The 18,936-nt window shown below is 39.6% G+C and overlaps 1 protein-coding gene across 3 annotated transcripts in view; it reads left to right on the top strand.

Annotated features, from left to right (window-relative positions):
• The first annotated feature begins 1,633 nt into the window (after positions 1 to 1,633).
• Positions 1,634 to 18,936, top strand: part of chchd3a (coiled-coil-helix-coiled-coil-helix domain containing 3a) — a 140,638-nt gene continuing 123,335 nt past the window's right edge. For 2 of the 3 annotated variants that reach the window (XM_072454088.1, XM_072454091.1), the window contains exons 1-2: positions 1,634 to 1,847; positions 5,990 to 6,797. In XM_072454088.1, coding sequence (XP_072310189.1) covers positions 1,767 to 1,847; positions 5,990 to 6,797 — 889 coding nt within the window. In that variant the 5' untranslated portion in view covers positions 1,634 to 1,766. The remainder of the gene's footprint in view (positions 1,848 to 5,989; positions 6,798 to 18,936) is intronic. The other variant, XM_072454090.1, reaches the window with a different exon arrangement.

Genomic DNA, 18,936 nt, shown 5'->3' on the forward strand with positions numbered 1-18,936 from the left:
AAATTCAAATAAACAAAAAGAAAGAGGGTTATCTTTCTGTTTAGAATTCTCATAACCACAATAGTGCTTTATCAGATGTTATAAAGTCAGATGCCCAAAATAAATAGATTATACAACAATCATCAGTCTCTTTCAAACAGAAATATCTTACAAGTTGACAACTACATGAACTCACATAGCCCATGTTGGTGGATCCATCCCTTGCTGCTATTCAGGTCTCTGTGTTCTGCATTTTGCTGAGGAGCATTTCTGCATATGCTGGTGTTTTGCACATATGTTTCCTGCTTTCAAAATTCAAAAACTGCAGGAAATGTAAAGCCGTGCAGTGGTTTTCTCCTCTTGATTTTATAGACGTGGCAAAACTTTGCTCTTTGCTGATGAATATCATATGACAAATCTTGCCAAAAAAAAAAAACAGTTTTGCCTTCATAATGGAGGGCTCCTTTAACTTTTTTAGTCTTCATGACAATCTCCTTCAAATGGTTGTTAAGAAACCTCATTATCAGGCCTTGTGGCGTACCAACTTCTCTTTGTCTTTTCTGGCCGAGGCAGTATGCTCTCTCTGTAGTAAAGGAGGGGACAGCAACTCCAGTTCCAGGATTAGCCTTTTGAGAAAGTGTTTTTGTTAGTGTTTCCCCCCTCGTCAACCTCCGGGACTCCCACAGGTTTCAGATTGTTTTGTTTATCCCGCAAGTTTCAGATTTTTCTATGTTTACTCAGCTCTCACAGCATCTCGCTCCTTGTTTTTCTGGACTTTGAATGTAAAATGGAGATTTTAAAGGCAAATGTCAGCAGAGAGGTGGCAGCAGTGCAGCCGTTAACACCTGCATCCAGTAATGTTGATGTGAAAATACATTTTTGAGTACAGACTCCACTTGTGACTTGCCTTAAAGGGGACATAGAAAGCTAAATCAACTTTAATAATTATATAACCTAGTTACAATGGTGTTTCCTCAAGATTAGTTTACTTAAAGTTGGATTTCAATTTATTTTTTGAGTAATAATTGTGACTGTATTGTCCTGCAACTGAGAAAATTCCTTTTTTCACCTACTCCCATTCCCCGTCTACTTTGCTTAGTAGAGAGTATTTGGAAAATTAAGACTCTAAATTCAAAATGTTCAAGTAGCTACATTGATGAAAATTTGCTGCTTTTTGATTTATATTTACAATTAAATGAAGAACAAAACTAACTGAGCAGAAGTGGGCAAAGAAAGAAGTAATATAATGCATACATAACTTGAGGTGACAAGTACATTCAAGTACATTCTTGTACAATGTGCAAGGATACAAACAAAAACACCTAAATTATTATTCCAGTTCCATGATATTTAGTAATTTAGCAAACTTATTATTTGAGATCGAACATAGTTTTTATCGTTAATATTTTCAAAAGATTTAATTTATTTATTTAAGAATGTGGATGCTTCGTGCTACTACACTTGCATTATTTATACAGTACATCAATTACAGGAGCTGTGGAAACACTCCAGCATGACTTTTGTGTCCTCCCATTCTCACGTTTACGCACACGCATGGACCAATCCAACGCGCCGTTCTTGTACCAACGCTGCTCCATTGCCCAATCGGCGTCCTGGTTCTTTCTTGCGGCTTCTGACATCCAGGAAGTGGAAAAGTGTGTCAGCTTTGCTGCGCGGCGTGTACCCTGGCTAGTTCCCCCCCTTATCCGAGCAGCTAATAAACTGAATTAAACCGCTTTTGTGTGCAATAACGTATCCATCTTGTATGCATTTGCGTGGCTCTGACAATGGGAGCGAATAACAGCACCCGTCGGGTCTCGTTTGAGTCAGACGAGAATGACAACATAACAGTGGTGAAGGGCATACGGGTAAGTTCAAACAATTGGCACAGTGACATGCTTAAAGTAACAAATACCAGTGTTAACATGTGCGTTAAAGACTCCACGAGTGCGTAATTGTGTCTGCAGCAGGAGTTCATGAAATGTCGTTGCGTTGTCCTTAACTTGTCATTCATTCTGCAAGTTCAAACTTTCAAAAGCATGGCCCCTAGCGATTCAAACAAAGTCTACACTCAGGATTTCCCGCAGAAAATTGTTACATGTCGTGTTTTTCACTGCTTGTATTGCCTCAAAAGGAAAATTCTCCTGTTAGGAAAGACTAAAAGTTGTGTTGACATAAAACTGATAGAAGCCAGGAAATAAATGTCAACTATAAGCAAATTTGTTTTTCTATTTTGCAAAGAATATGCCTACCTACTTGTAAGGTTGATATGCTGCTATTTGGCCATTGAATGAAGAGTTGAAGTGTGTGCCAACTTATTTATGGTTTGCTCAGGTGCTATTTTTGGGTACAAGGAATGAAAGTGAGGTTGCCATCATCTGCACTCTACAAGTAATAGGAGATATAAGAAAGATAATTTTCTCCCAGGGGTATATGCTTGGACAAATGCTCAAATGATCTGAACAGTTACTTTTCTAGGGAAATTTTGTTTTGGCAGAAAAAGAGTGAAAATATCTCAATGGAGGACTACAAAATCTTATGTTTGGAAAGAATTCTGTTGGAAAAATGAATCTCATGTCCAAGTGCACTCTACTTCTAACCCCAGTTTCACTGTGGTTGTCATGTGGATGAGTGACCATTATCATGTGTTTTGGGACTGTTCCACTATTCAGAAATATTAGCCCGAGACAAATAAAGCAGTGCAGATAGTTTTCGGCATTGGCATTCCAGTTGATTTCAGAACTATGTATTTGCCATGGAATCAATAAATGGATACCTCTGAGACCTCAATGTCCATGTGTGTTGTGTCTAAGCCTTTGGTGAAAGACTTTCAGACTGACATTGCATATTTTATGCTAAAGGCTAAAGGCCAATACATCTGCAATGTTATGTCAAATAATTACCATAGGCCTTAGGTCACTTTGAATGCCCTAAAAGGACTTTTTAACCCTATTTTATCACTGGGTGTGAAAGGTTTTTTGATTTCTTTGTGGACAAAATAGCTTCCATTAGGACCCAAACTATCGTATGTGTTCCTCTGTCTCTGAACTTGGTCCTGTGTGCCCTGCAGTTTTTGACTCTTTTGAGATGGTTTATCTTAACAATTTGTAAAAGTAGTTAAATTGTTGGGACCTTCAGGGTGCCAATTTGACAGCCTACCCCCTAAATTGCTGTTAGACCTGCTTTAGTGAAGCTCATCGACACTTCCCTACTTACAGACGCTGTTCCAGGATCCTTCAAACATGCAGTTGTACAAGCCCTTGTAAATCTTGATCCTGAAATTCAGTTGAACTATAGTCCAAGCTCTAAATTACTCATTTTTAAGCTCTTAGATAAATGTTGTTCTCACAATTTCATCTGTTTTTAATGATCTGTTTTTTTACAATTGATTCTGCCCTGCTCTTTTTGATTCTTTTGGATTTGACACTATAGACCACAAAATATTGCTTTCTCGTCTCGAACATTTTGTGGATCTTAAAGGGGTAGAAAAAGCTTCAGTTGTAGTCATCTGGACTCAGTCAAATAGACGTTTCGACTCTCATCCAAGAGTCATTGTCAATAAAAGAATTTAGGTTGAGAACTCCGATATTTATACTATTCTGTGGTAAGTCCAGCCCATTGGGAGGAGCCTTCCTGAAGAGGAAAGAGTTGTTTGTTACAACAGAAACTTACCCTCTTGGTATCTACCGAGCCTATTCAACCCTTTAATGGGCTATTAGTCTCCCCTTTGTCTTTGTGAGACCCTGGCTCACCCACCCTGAGTACCTGATTAACATCTAAATGTCCTGGTACTGGTCCTCTACCTCTCCAGGGGTTCAGGATCCCATTGTACACTACAGGAAGATTGAACCTTAGTCCTCCGTTTCTATTTAAAGAAGGTTTTTCTTTTTTTAACAAAAATAGCTTCCTTAACTCCTCTTTCAAACCATCTTTTCTCCCTGCTTAAAACCTTCACCTCACCGTCTTCAAACGAGTGATTAGAGGCTTCAAGATGGAGATGCACGGCGCTCTGTGGTCCTGAACTTGTATTTCTTCTGTGCTGATAGAGCCTCTTGTGTAGAGGCTGTTTAGTCTCACCTATGTAACGTTCTTTACATCTTTCTTCACTGCATTGGATCTAATAAACTACATTGCTCTGTTTTTGAGTCGGCAACTTGTCCTTAGGGTGAACCAGTTTTTGTCTTAAAGTGTTTCCTGGTTTAAAAAAAACAGGGACTTCGTGTTGTCTAAAAATTCTCTGCAGTTTTTCCGACAGGCCAGAGACATAAGGGATAGAAACACCCTTCCTTCTCTGTTCATTTTCCCTTTTGTCCTGCTTCTTGGTTCTCTTCACTCTGTTGAGAACCCAAGCGGGGTTACCACTGGGTGAGAGGGCATTTCGGACATGTTTTTCCTCTTTCTTCTTGCCCTCTGAGCTGGTGGGCACACCTTGAGCTCTGTGTTGTAACAAACAACTCTTTCCTCTTCAGGAAGGCTCCTCCCAATGGGCTGGACTTACCACAGAATAGTATAAATATTGGAGTTCTCGACCTAAATTCTTTTATTGACAATGACTCTTGGATGAGAGTCGAAACGTCTATTTTTTTCTAACTGAGTCCAGATGACTACAACTGAAGCTTTTTCTACTATAGAACACGCCTGGACGAATGAGGGATTACACCGACATCTTAAAGGGGTGACCTTGATTTGGTTGGGTTCCCCAGGGGCTCTATGTTGGGTCCTCTCCTGTTTTCTTTATACATGTTGCCACTTGGTTTCATTTTAGAAAACATAAACTGTCATTTCATTGCTTTGTAAATGATGTACAAGTGTATCTACCGCCAAAAACTCTCACACACTCTAATCTAACGCTAATTTCTTGGAGGACATCAAAAACTCTCTCTGTCTCTCTCTGTCTCTCTCTCTCTCTCTCTGTGTCTCTCTCAGCTTTTGGATTCACTCTCACAATTTGACATTTTCGAAACGTACGGCCAGTAAATATGCGATAAAATATTTAAGGTTGGATTTTTTTATTTTGAAATTCAGGTCGGTCGGGTTACCAGAAACACTTACCTTTTAATGAGTTGGAAAAAGCTGTACAACTTTCATAAACTGTCTGGACCACTGTAATTGCTTGTTATGTCTGTTTGTTTTCATGTGTTTTTAATTTGAGTTAATTTCTGCTTGTATCTGTAAATGTGTACAGCACTTTGGGCAGCTGTATTTGTTGTTGTTGGTTTTGGCATCCCACCTGAAATATTTGGGCCTCAAAACTTCTGCCATGGAATCAATAAATGGATACCTTACCTCTACTTCTGGTGGCAGGAAAAATGGCCATTATGAAGAAATGAATAAGACAAACTGAACCAAGACTTTTGGATACTTGGCACAATTTTTTTACCTAGCCCTTCATCACAAACAACAGCAGAGTGTGCACTGTAAGACAATGACAATTATATGGAACAAATTTGATTTAGCCTTATTGTAGGCCAAGATGTCTATCAAGTTTTTATTAACTCTTTTACTCCGAGGGCGGTCAAAGCCTCTAACTCTATGAATCGCGACTGATATGTGTTCTCTATTATGACGTATTTATATGACGTTATATAGCAACAAATAATCTTTTATACTTTGCATTATGAAATCATTGAAATGGTGTGTATTTGTATGTTTTGAATCACTTAGTGAAACCGTTTTGACATTAGAAAAGTTGAAAAAACAAAAAAACAAACCTTTGCACATCATTTAAAAATTGACAAATTCGGCTGAATTTGGACAATTAAACCGGACTACATATTTAATGTTTTGCTGTTTACATTTATGTTGTATATAATATCTGGACAGAAAAAATGACCATACAAAGGAGGGTTTGTGACATATCTACTGTTGTGGCTTTAAAGTCCTTCTATTCATATTTTTTTTTTAATCTATTGCTATGATTTGCTCCTTAACTTCTGATTGGCAGTTGAAAATGTCTGAGATGAAGTTTCCTTAAAACAAAAACTAATATACATTTGCTTTATCTCCTCAGCTTTCCGAGAATGTCATCAACCGGATGCGAGAACCTCCAGCTCCTCCAAAACGCACCCTTGCTTCACCTTCTCCACCTTCTCCACCTCCTGCCTCCGAACCTGTCCTTTTCCCACTGCCCATCCTCCCTCCACCCCTTCTCCAGCCATTGCCTCCTCCTTTTGACCCCATCACGTCTTTACCCCCTCCACCTGCGCTGCCCGCTACCCCAAAAGCTGAAACGCCTCTACCACCAACACATCCCACCGTGGAAGCGGCTAAGCCTGCTGCTGCTGCTACTTTGACTCCACCTGGACCTTCCGTTGAGACCGCACCTTCTCCACCTGCTCCGGTAGAACAGGTAGCAGCACCGACAGTTATTGACGTGGTTCTTCCGATTGCAACTCCACCTGCTGTTTTTAAGGCCGAACCCGCTGCCACTGTTTCTGAGCCTTTAATTGCTCCTCCACCTTCTCCTAGCGCTCCTGCCGAACCTGCTCTTGCTGCACCTGAATCAATTGCTCCACCTCTGCCTACAAAGCTTGAACCAACTCCTGCTCCTGTTGAATCTGAAGCGGTTTCTTCAGCTCCTGTGGTTGAGTCTGTCGCGCCGCCTTCTTCAGTGGACACTCTGTCTCCTCTGCCCGTTGCTGAGCCAATTCCCTCTGCTCCTGTTGAACCTATTGCAACTACTCCTCAGATCCCTGTAGCTCCTGTAGCTCCTGTAGCTCATGCAGCTCCTGCGGCTCCTGCAGCTCCTGCTCCTGAACCAGAGCTGGTGCCAGAGCCCATTGCAGTTTCATCTCTTCCACCTCCTTCACCGCCACCAGGTCAGTGTTATGTTGCTCATTATCTTCAGTCATTGCAGTGGCTTGCTTGAACTTTTTTTCAACATCAAGCTTCATGTCTTATCTTTCAAAATACCAAAAACATTTACTTCAATTTGTTTCATTTTAACTGCCCAGTACAGTTAAATGTACGATAAAGAAACTCAATCAATAACATTATTATTCAGTTTGTAGTCTGTATGAACTAGCCCAAACATAACTATTTCCCTTGCATTTATTATAATAAATAAAGTTACATCTTTGCCAGTTTATAGGCCCTCTCTACAAATTATAATTAGATCTACTGGCCTAACCAAAGCCTAGTACTTCTAGGTTCTAAATAAATAGATACACCAGCCAAAGGAAGTATGCATTTTTACGAGTCTGTTATAGGCTGACTTTAACCATTTATTGTTTGTTATTGCTGTCTTAAATATGGTTAAATATAATATTGTTATGTAAGGGAGAGGAAAGTCGGTTGCACCTGAAGTTGAAAAACAAACTCTTATGAGCTTCATGTTTGTTCGAAGAGAAGCAACTGTCATTGGAAATAGTTAACGTTCTAACAGTCTGCGTCTATTTTGTCACACACTTAATTAGAGGCCAAAGGCTGCGTGGGATTGTACTGTCCATGGACAGTACAATTAGGAGGGGGGCCGCTGTGCCTCTCCAAAAAAAATCAAGATTTAACTAGTAATTTGGCCATATTTGGGGCATTTTTATCGCTTAAGTTTTGTTTTGACAGACATGCCCCTTCGCAGTATTCTCGCTTCTCATTGGCCGAGCGGTGTCTGTGATCTAATTTCGATGAAAGCGGGCATCTGATTGGCCGCTGCGTTCGGATGTACTCGGAAATGCCTGGTCTAATTTTGCGCCAAAAGTGATATATAGGTAGGCGGGCGTCAATCTCTACTCTGTCCACAATTCAGTCTTTTTAAAGTACTACTACTACTACTACGTCAGGCTGAGAATTAGATTTTCAAAGTTAGGAGCCAGGGGGGCCCCCTATCTAAAAAAAAGTTAGGGGCCCCCCACTAATTTCAGGGGCCCACAAGCGCGCGCGGCACCGCGGCGTCATAAGAACAAGATAAATTTGTTGTTTTAAACCTCGTTATTGGCATGTAAAACATTTTAAAGCACTTTTATTTGATATGAAGGAAGAGCACAAATACTGAATTCAATACTGTTTAATTCAATATAATAATGTTTCTTAGATACAAAATAAATACTGTAGACAGCATTTGACACAAGGAGATCTTGTGGAATATATAAAATCACAGCCTACAAAATAAACTACTAACATATATACATTGCCCCGATGCTAACAACTCCAAAGGGGGGGCCCTTGGATACTTCCACATTTATATACACACATATGTATATATGTATGTATGTATGTATGTATGTATATATGTATATATGTATATATGTATATATGTATATATTATATATATATATATGTATGTGTGTATATATGTATATATTATATATATATATGTATGTGTGTGTATATATATATATATATATATATATATATATATATATATATATATATATATATATATATATATGTATGTATATATATATGTATGTATATATATATATGTATATATATATATATATGTATATATATGTATATATGTATATATATATATGTATATATATATATATATATATATATATATATGTATATGTATATATATATGTATATATATATATATATATATATATATGTATATATATATATATATATATATATATGTATATATATATATATATATGTATGTATATATATATATATATATATGTATATATATATATATGTATATATATATATATATATATATATATGTATATATATATATATATATATGTATGTATATATATATATATATATATGTATGTATATATATATATATATATATGTATATATATATATATGTATATATATATATATATATGTATATATATATATATGTATATATATATATATATATGTATATATATATATATGTATATATATATATATATATAATGTGTGTGTATATGTATAACAGTGTACGCAGTATGCAGTCATTCAATATTCTGTAACTAAATACCTTTCCTCTTCTTCCCCACAGTGGAAACAACAATCGCTCAATATTGTCATTTACTTTGTCTGTGTCAACTGTGGGGCTAATAAAATAAATGTAAGAGACAATTGAAAGCAATAGAACCCTAAATATAGGCTTAATATAGGCCCTGCTCCTCTTTCCATGTGAGGACATCGGGTTCACTACACGGTGCCGGATAGTCGTGGGTGCCCTTCTGTGGGAGGCTTCCAGAGTGTGGGCAGACTTTCCCATCCTTGACCGTGCGCAATCAGTGAAGTAATTAAAAACGGCCAACTTATGCCACGCCACAGTGACTTCAGTGATTAAAACGACACCTCTGCAGTTTCCCTCAACTGGCCTGTGGGCCTCATTATGGAAGAAGAGAGGAGGAAAAGAGTGATGGTTCCATTTGTATTTGACCAGAGGCTTCCTGCGCTGGCGATGGTGTGAGCAACAATTGCCTGTACAACATGGAGAGTTGTTCTTGAAGGGCTTGGTATATTTGCCATTAGGGCCGCAACAATTAATCAGGCTAATCGTTACTAGTTGACTATTAAACTAATCATAAACGTAATGAGGTTCAATGTGAATTCACAGTAAAATGAACCACATGCAGAAATAAAACCCCGTCAGCTTGTTTCAGCTTTTTGCAGCATTTTAAATAGATTTTCTGTTAGACGATGTTCCCAATATTCTAATTTTGCTTATTCTTCACACATTTCCAGTATTTATTTGACCTCTAGGTACAATACAGCTGCCTGTCTTTGAATATGTAATTGGTTTTGTTTGGGATTTCTATACTGCCTTAGTGGTAGTACTTTATATTCCAATTCATTCACCCCTGGGTGTGGCTGCCAATTTGCGCCAATGACCACTTAAACTTCCACCTCCTCTTGCCCAAGGACGCAATGACATTTTGCAGTTGTCGTAGCTGGAATCAAACCACTTTTGGAAAATATAGTTTGTTTCTCCTCGTAAAAAAATATTGAGTAAGACGGCTGGAAAAGACACACTTGACCCACTACGGCACCGTCTGTAATTGACGTTCTCATTGAAATGCTGTTAAGACATTACAAGGTGGTTGCTTTATAAGTATAACCACAAAAAAACAGACTCTAAAGATTGTGTATGTGTTTTTTTTCCACAGACCAGTGGTATTGCATATTAAATCAACCTCTCGCGCAAATGCATGTGAACGATAAACCAGGCTTTGTAAGCGAGTGCAAGGATGAATTTTGACCTGCACTGACAACTGAAGTGACAGAATAGACAATCAAACTATTTTGCTATCCACAATTTAACACAATCATTGTATAAAATAATAAGTGCTCTGTGATATACCGACAGCGCTACCTGCGATTTGATATTTTGACATGGCATCTCTATAATTTACAGTTTATTTGTCTAGGATCTCCGTAAAGAAGCACAGCAGTGTGTCGAAACATATGCCCAGTAACTTAAAGGTTTGTTGTGGTGTTGAGCTTGGTACTTTGTCTTCATTGTCTTGTGAATGGTTATTACTGGCTATTGATGGATGGAAAAGCGCAACGTATATCAATAAAAAGGTATTATATTGTCCAAAGGTTTAGTTTTCAAAATTAAGAAGGTTTTGTTTAGTTGGCCATCCAAGCAGATTGTGTAGCGTGACATGGTTCTCCTCTAGGACCATACCAAATTATTTCCATTTAAATAAACAAACATTTGGAAAAATAATTATGTTATCAATATGTTTTCAATGTTTGTTTGATGAAAATACAGACATAAGTTTCATTCAACACAAAAATACTCCTAATTTATTCCTACCAAGACATTTTTTGCTTTTTTCCCCTGGTGTATTTAGTTTAAACTATATTGTAAATCTTTATTTATTTAAATCGAAATATTGAGCCTCAACGAATAGGAACAGGTCCTGACTTCCTGCAGAACTGATTCATAGTGACATTTCACTGTATCAAGCAGTAGGTTTTCAATTACTGCAAAAATTGCTCCGTCTGAATTGTTAAAAAATGATAAGTAAAGAGCAGTGGGCGGGGATATGGGGTAGGTGAAAATAGGAATTTTCTTAGCGCCCGAGCCTCAGTTTCTCAAACATGCAGGAATCAATTGCATAAACTAAAGATGAGGCAACACTGTTTTAACATGTGTAAAAGTCAATTTTACATATCGTCATCATTGAACATCTTGATTTGACTAAAAGGTGATGAATTGCCCTGGCCTTTTACCTTCACACGAGCAAAAATGAGCACAGTCACATTTAACTGGTGTCCAAAAGTCTAGATAGATTATCAATCTAGCATCTACTTTGTATATGACAAAAAAAGTGACATGTTTATGATGAATATAAAGGCATAGCTCGTTATTTCCAAAGCTCAGGCCATTCCTGGTTGGCCATAATGAGGGCACTATTGATTGTGTGTATGTCCACAGTTGAGGAGTTGTGTGAAGTTCTCAGCAGGTCGGCCGTCTCGAAATCATGCCCCCAGTTACAATGTGTCCTGCTGATTACACCACAGTCAAGGTTGAGCCTCCTACACTGTCTCCCATGTGCTATCAATATTCATATGGCAAAGCCCACACAGCGTGCTGGACTAATGACCTGCTTAAAGATATTTCATGTGCAACAGCAGAAAAAGGAAAACTTCAAAAGACAAAGGGGAACAGTCAAGGAGTCACTTTTGGATCAAGCCATTACATCTTTACCTGGTGTCGGCTTTTTGTCGTTTTCTTTGTTGGTTGGTTATTATAGGGATGTGCAATTAATACAATGTTAATCGACTAATAATTATATTGTTTTATTGCTCCACATGAACCTAGATCAGGAGGTGAGTTTCCAGGTACTCCTCTGTGGTTGCCCGTTACATTTAAAGGGCACATATTGTACTAAATTAACTTTTTGAGCTTTTAATCAGGTTCTAGCATTGTTCCCTCAGCATATAACTTCATTCACGCTAGTTTGAGGAATCCTGGTCAGAAAACCCTCTCCCCTCCAACAGTCATAAACATTCATAAACATTCCTGATATCTGACGTGGCTCTGACGTAGCTCTGATGTAGCCCTGACGTAGCTCTGACGTAGCCGTAGCTCTGACGTAGCCGTAGCTCTGACGTAGCCGTAGCTCTGACGTAGCCGTAACTCTGACGTAGCCGTAGCTCTGAGGTAGCTCTGTAGAAGCTGTAGCTCTGACGTAGCGTAGCTCTGACGTAGCCGTAGCTCTGACGTAGCCGTAGCTCTGACGTAGCCGTAACTCTGACGTAGCTGTAGCTCTGACGCAGCTCTGACGTAGCTCTGTAGTAGCTGTAGCTCTGACGTAGCCGTAACTCTGACATAGCCGTAACTCTGACGTAGCCGTAACTCTGACGTAGCCGTAGCTCTGAGGTAGCTCTGTAGAAGCTGTAGCTCTGACGTAGCGTAGCTCTGACGTAGCTGTAGCTCTGACGTAGCCGTAACTCTGACGTAGCCGTAACTCTGACATAGCTGTAGCTCTGACGCAGCTCTGACGTAGCTCTGTAGTAGCTGTAGCTCTGACGTAGCCGTAACTCTGACGTAGCCGTAGCTCTGACGTAGCTGTAGCTCTGACGTAGCCGTAACTCTGACGTAGCTGTAGCTCTGAGGTAGCTCTGTAGAAGCTGTAGCTCTGACGTAGCCGTAGCTCTGACGTAGCTGTAGCTCTGACGTAGCCGTAACTCTGACGTAGCTGTAGCTCTGACGCAGCTCTGACGTAGCTCTGTAGTAGCTGTAGCTCTGACGTAGCCGTAACTCTGACGTAGCTGTAGCTCTGACGCAGCTCTGACGTAGCTCTGTAGTAGCTGTAGCTCTGACGTAGCCGTAGATCTGACGTGGCTCTGACGTAGTTCTGAGGTAACTCTGACGTAGTTCTGCCGTAGCCGTAGCCCTGACGTAGCCGTAGCCCTGACGTAGCCGTAGCCCTGACGTAGCCGTAGCCCTGACGTAGCCGTAGCTCTGACGTAGCCCTAGCTGTGACGTAGCTCTGATGTAGCCCTGATGTAGCCCTGATGTAGCCGTAGCTGTGATGTAGCTCTGATGTAGCCCTGATGTAGCCGTAGCTCCGACGTAGCCGTAGCCCTGACGTAGCCGTAGCCCTGACGTAGCCGTAGCCGTAGCCCTGATGTAGCCGTAGCCCTGACGTAGCCGTAGCCCTGACGTAGCCGCAGCCCTGACGTAGCCGCAGCCATGACGTTGCCGCAGCTGTGACGTAGCTCTGATGTAGCCCTGATCTAGCCGTAGCTCCGACGTAGCTGTTGCTCTGTCGTGGTTCTGACGTAGCTCTGACGTAGCTCTGACGTTGCTCTGACGTAGCTTACTTCATATCAGTTAGGCGTTTCCCACATCAGGAATTGAGTTAGAGCTTCATCTACTGGCTGCAGAGGGGATTACAAAGGAGTGATAAACAAGCCTAGCTTGCCCTTGACATGCTAATACAGGTATGCAGTTGTAATGGATGAGATTTGATGGCAGAAATGCTCACTAGTCTCATTATTTATGGACTTAAGCACAGCACAAGGGGGGGTGGAAAGTGGCCTGGGAGTTAAGATAAGATATTCCTTTATTGTCCCACATGGGGAAATTTCATTGGTGCAACGCAGGTAGATGCAGAGGTAGATACAGAAGAACAGATCACTTATAGGAAGTCTGAAAAACACTTTCAGTAGAAGATCTCCTATAAATAAATAAAAACTCCCATAGACAAATAAATACATAAATACCATTGCATGTGATCCCGACAGTAATTGCACAGTTGAAGGCAGAGTTGCCCACTTATGTACACCCTAACATGGTATGCCTGGGAGTCCTCAAAAAAAAAAGTATTTCATTTTTTTCATATTCATTTCATGATCAAACCCATCATACTGTGAAACCGTCCAGGCAAAAACAATTTTCTGAGAAAATAAGTGCATAGTGCACCTAGGGATGCGTACCGCTACGACGGACCGGATCTGGACTTGTAAAAACGTTTCGGTTCAGGTCCAAAAAAACCGAAACCCCGGTGATTCGCTTCTGGACTCATAAAAAAATATAGCACTCACATACTATATCCTTTTCGTTCTAGAATCTAGACCATCTTAAACCTTCCATTGATTGCGAAATTTGCGCTGGAAAAGACGTAAACACTGCCATGCATCGTTGTCAATGGCGCACCCGGACCCTAATTAGTGACGCACGCATCTTCCGGGCATAAGTTGAAGCCGGCGAAATAAGTTTAAAGTTGCGAGAGACAGCGCGGAACCGTGTATCCACATGTGAACGTTGAAGCGGCAGCCGGTAAGATCGCTGGCTTTATTTGAACTGTTTTAAGCTGTGGCCGCTGCGTGCGATGTTGTGATGGTTTATGTGCTGCGGGCGTGGCTGCGTGTTAAAGGGGCGGGGTCAGCGTGGTCTTGTCTGGGTCTTTGGTCTAGGTGTAAATATGAATGAAATAACTTAAATGTTATGTTGTGGTGTGATGTATTTGGCATTAAGTAAATACTAAGTCAAAGTAATATTGCTTAATTGCTGCATTCATTAATTGGAGTTTATATTTTGTAATAGTATTTTGTATTTGTATTCTACAGTTGTTAAATATGGTCTGGTGTTTAATGCTGCTAATATGATGTATTTTTTTTTTTTTTTTTTTGTAAAATATTTTCATATTCTACTTTTGATACTTCTAAGTTGATTGCTTTATAATGATTCAAGTTGACTTTTATGCTAGTGTTTGTAACTCTGTTATTTTACACTGTGACTTAATTATTTACACTGGTGTATTGTCTGTTTGAAGATTTTTACCTGACTTTTAATGCCAATGGCTCTGCAACATTAAAGAGTGGAAATGTATCTAAAGGCAAAACATTGTATCAGATGAAACAGCTGCTTTGACCCAGACTGACTCTTGTCAACAATACTCAACATGCTCCTCAAGTAAAACACATGAATGTGTGTTCACTGTTAGTTAAGCTATAATTTAGCAGCTAGCTAGTAGCTTGTGATTTGTAAGTTGTAACTTCTGTTAAAAACAGTGAATAAAGCAGACAAGTTGAGTTTATTTCAATCTGCAGTTAAGCCTTGTGTTTGATAGTCGTCCTTGTTCAAGTGTCTTCAACTTAATTTAGCGATGTAGCTTGTGTTATGCTGTTGTAACATTATGCAAAAATGGCACGGTTCAGGTCCGGACTCATTAGGTCCGGACCTGAACCTAAACCTCTGGATTCGAATCCGGACTTGAACGTGAACGTGGATTTAGGTATGCATCCCTAAGTGCACATTTAAACATCAAACTGCCTCATTTCACCTGAGGAGCCTATTGTTCTGTGGCCTATAGCCTAGTCTCTGTTTGAGAACTACTGCTTTAAACCAACTTTAACAAACGCAATGCAGAGTTCAGCTTCAAATAGGCCTAGTATTTGAGGTTTATGGCCCGGTTCGGGCCGTTGCAGACCATATTACTGCAATGAGGCAATCCTGGAATGGCCCATGTTTAGACGGCTCTGAGCTAAAGACCTGCACGGGAGGGTCTTAAAATAAATAAACTGAAACTGTTCAGAGGGAGCTCATTCACAGATTGCGCCGTGGTTATGCCTATCGCATCGCGTTGAGCCTCATTTATAAAGTTTCACCAGCGTTGTTCTACTCACATGATTAAAGTGTTGGAGAGCTCTCCTCCTCTCGTCTCCACCTACGCACACGCAGCTAAGACAGGGGCCGAGAGGGGCCGTCGGTGCTGCTCGCCTCCTCCACAGCTCGGTCCTCACCGGCACATTTATCCATCAGCCCACTGGGAAAATCCCTGTATGCCAGTCCACCCTTGTCAGTAAAGTAAATTTGTGTTGGATCTGCTCAATAGGTCTTCTATTTGTCAATCTTGATTTTAATTTCTAGCTAAATGTAAGATGAAAATGTTTTAGTTTGTCCGATGATATTGGTGGTTGAGCTAGGTTTGGTCCGTAGCACCTTGCTGAAGGATTAGCCTATTGTACATGTCCGTTTATTTTCTGTCACCATCCTACTAATTAATTTAGCCCAACAATGAATATTTAATGAATATTCTTTATATCTCTCCACACTGCATGTACGTTAAAAGCTCTGATTAGCTTTCATCAGATGACTTTTATGCAGGGCGGACTAGGCAAACTTTGAAGTATCACTAGGCCCTAAATCTTGCTTCCGCGTCGTTGTCAAGATGGAGGCCGGCTCTCCGCGCTTCTTTCCCTTAATCTCTGTTTGAACACTGTGTAAGGTGTGTGGTGACAAAACCGAGCGCACACCGGCGGGAACGTGAGCAAGTGGTAATGTTACAGATTATGCCCTCCAAGCGGGTCCCAGGGTTAATGAAACTCCTGATGAGAAACGCAATTTGCCTCTGTCTATTATCGTGTCCACCTACATCGAGCTTCTCCTCCTCTTTTCTCCTCGTTCTATGCATTTTTTCCACAGGGTTTAGCAACAGGTTACGTCCAAACCTCAGGGCGACGCGACTAAAAAGAGGATGAGTTTTTAATCTTTTTACCATTTACATGCCCTAGCCGGGATTGACACCTGGTCCTGTCGATGTGGAATTGTGACTATGACCCTCAAAGCCTCCCTCCAGGACCTTCAGACAGTATTTATCATATCAGGAGCTGTTCCCATGGCTGACCCACCGGCCGTATGCTATCGAACGCTGATGTACGACTCCGCAGAGGATGAGCTGATAAATGACTAGCGGTTTGAGCTGTGCATGAACTTCTTGAAACGTTACTTTTGATACTGTGTTGGTAGACAATACAGCGAGAAAGGGCATATGAGTCACGGTTAACTGCTGGAGAAATATATTTTATCCTCAATATGGCATTAAACTGACTAGCTAAATGTTAGACTATACATTTCACTAAAATGTAGTGAACATTATTATATAAATAGGATTTTACAAAAAAATTGTGTCAATTTTTGCTTGGTTTGTCAATTTTGGTGAATAATTGTACTTCCTGGTCATAGAGGTAATTGCACCACTGTCACCTAGCAACCATATTGTAGACAAGAGCCAAAATGTAGACAAGAGCCAAAATCCTTACTTACAAAATAGTTATCATTTAATAAATAATAATGGCTAATAACACTTTTTTTTTAAATGATAAACTTCAAATATAAGTGAGTCAATACCAATGTCATTTTAGAAATGGTCAAGCTACTAAGTATTTGTGGTAATAAAATAAACAAATTCGGATCTTCAGAGAGCAAATCCAACTATATTTATTACCTATTAGTTATAGTTATTGTTTCAGTGATGGAGTTGAATAATTATTGTGTATTTTAGTTCATGCTAAATAGTCAAAATAATTCAAAAATGATCACGTTTGTATTTCCTTTTGATTGTAAATGCACAGTCATGAAGTGCTCTTGTTAAATTAAATGGCTTAACTGCATACATTTCTCCTAGACACATTGTACAGGTCATCTTCCTGTTTCTCATTGCTCTAAACAGACTTATAATTAAGCTGTTCTCCACCGCTACACCCAGTTTTCCTCTAAGTGCTGTCACGATGATGGATATTATTTTGCACGAGGTGGACAGTAGGTGACAGCCATGTCTGTCTTGGAGGATCCGACGCACCGCATATAGTTGTCAAGCGTCAATCTTCCCCTGAGTTTATACGGTGTTCCTTCTGCTCTTTCTGAAGCTTTACCTGCCGCTTGTTCAGCCTCTTGTTAGGTGCCCTTTTCTGCAGAGGAGTGAAGTGTGGGGAAGGTGAAAATCACAAGAAATTTCAGACTGACTACAGTGTGGCAGAGGGTGTTTAAAGGCAATGCAACAAGAGAGAACAGCATTTACTCTGTTGACGTTTGTGTAGTTGAGGTTCACGAAAAATACATAGAGATGACAGGAGGGAGAGATATAAGATAAGATATTCCTTTATTGTCCCACATGGGGAAATTTCATTGGTGCAACGCAGGTAGATACAGAGATAAATACGCAGATTGTGGGTGTCAATATCAGTTGGGTTTAGTGCTTTCGTTTTAGTTTGTTTATTTTACTTACATTTCCAGTGAATCACAAAAAACTGAAAAAGTAGTCACTTTTTTTTAGCTTTTAACCATAGAATAACATTGTTCCCTCATCAAAAAGCATACCCAGAGTTGTATTTAGCTTAATTAATGCAAGTCTTGCAGGTTTGCAAGTCCTCTGAGCCTCAGAAAACACTCAGTTCCAAATTTCCCAGTTTTGCAGCATCATAGCATCATGGGTAAAGCTTTGTGATCTTCTGTAATGTTTTTAAGTCCATAAATGATATCTCCATACTTGTTTTGCCATAAAATTGTTTATCTCCACCATGTAATTGATCGTAGATGAAGCTTTAACTCATTCCGGAGATGTGAAATTCCTGATGGAGAGAAATTGGAGAGAAGATGGAGAGATGAAAATCATTTAGTTTTTTAGTAGATAATTATAATGATATATATCTGGCGCCCCAGGTTACCCTTGAAAAAGGGTTCTTACTCGGTTAAATGAAGTTTCATGGATAACTAAACAAAAATGCATAATGTTTGTAGTGCTGCACTGTGTAACATTTCTAAGAGGCTCTGGATGTTACTGTTTGTAGTGTTCCACAGTATGGCATTAAACTTGACCATCTCCAAGGAGACGTTTAGGGGTGTAGACCTGTAATTGAATGAAAGAGAGATACATTTAATACCATATTGTGGAACATTCCAGGCAAACGCAATAACTCTACTGAAACAAGCAAGCATTGACAATAAACATGACCTACTCTTTTCACTACACTTCACATACAGATGTCTTTGACACAAACTGGCATTTTCTTACAATTTCTGCTATGGGAAATTTGTCTTGATTAGATGGAATATCTAAGGCTTTATTTTGTTGCGCTGATCAAAGAATGCGGCCGCCACTCGTGTGTGCAAACATAATTTAAAGGCAAGAATTGTTTTTAATAGGAAAACACTCTCTACCCCAAAAGTTTTCTTCTCTGCCTGAAGGGGACTTAAAAGCTGGGAATATAGATTTCAAATGTTGCAAGTATAACTTTGGGCTCGCTATTGGGAAAGTGACTTTAATT

The sequence above is a fragment of the Eucyclogobius newberryi genome, unplaced genomic scaffold (assembly GCF_026437365.1).
Source record: "Eucyclogobius newberryi isolate DKJ021-1_F unplaced genomic scaffold, fEucNew1.0.hap1 SCAF_2, whole genome shotgun sequence".
NCBI classification, from domain to species: Eukaryota; Metazoa; Chordata; class Actinopteri; order Gobiiformes; family Gobiidae; genus Eucyclogobius; species Eucyclogobius newberryi.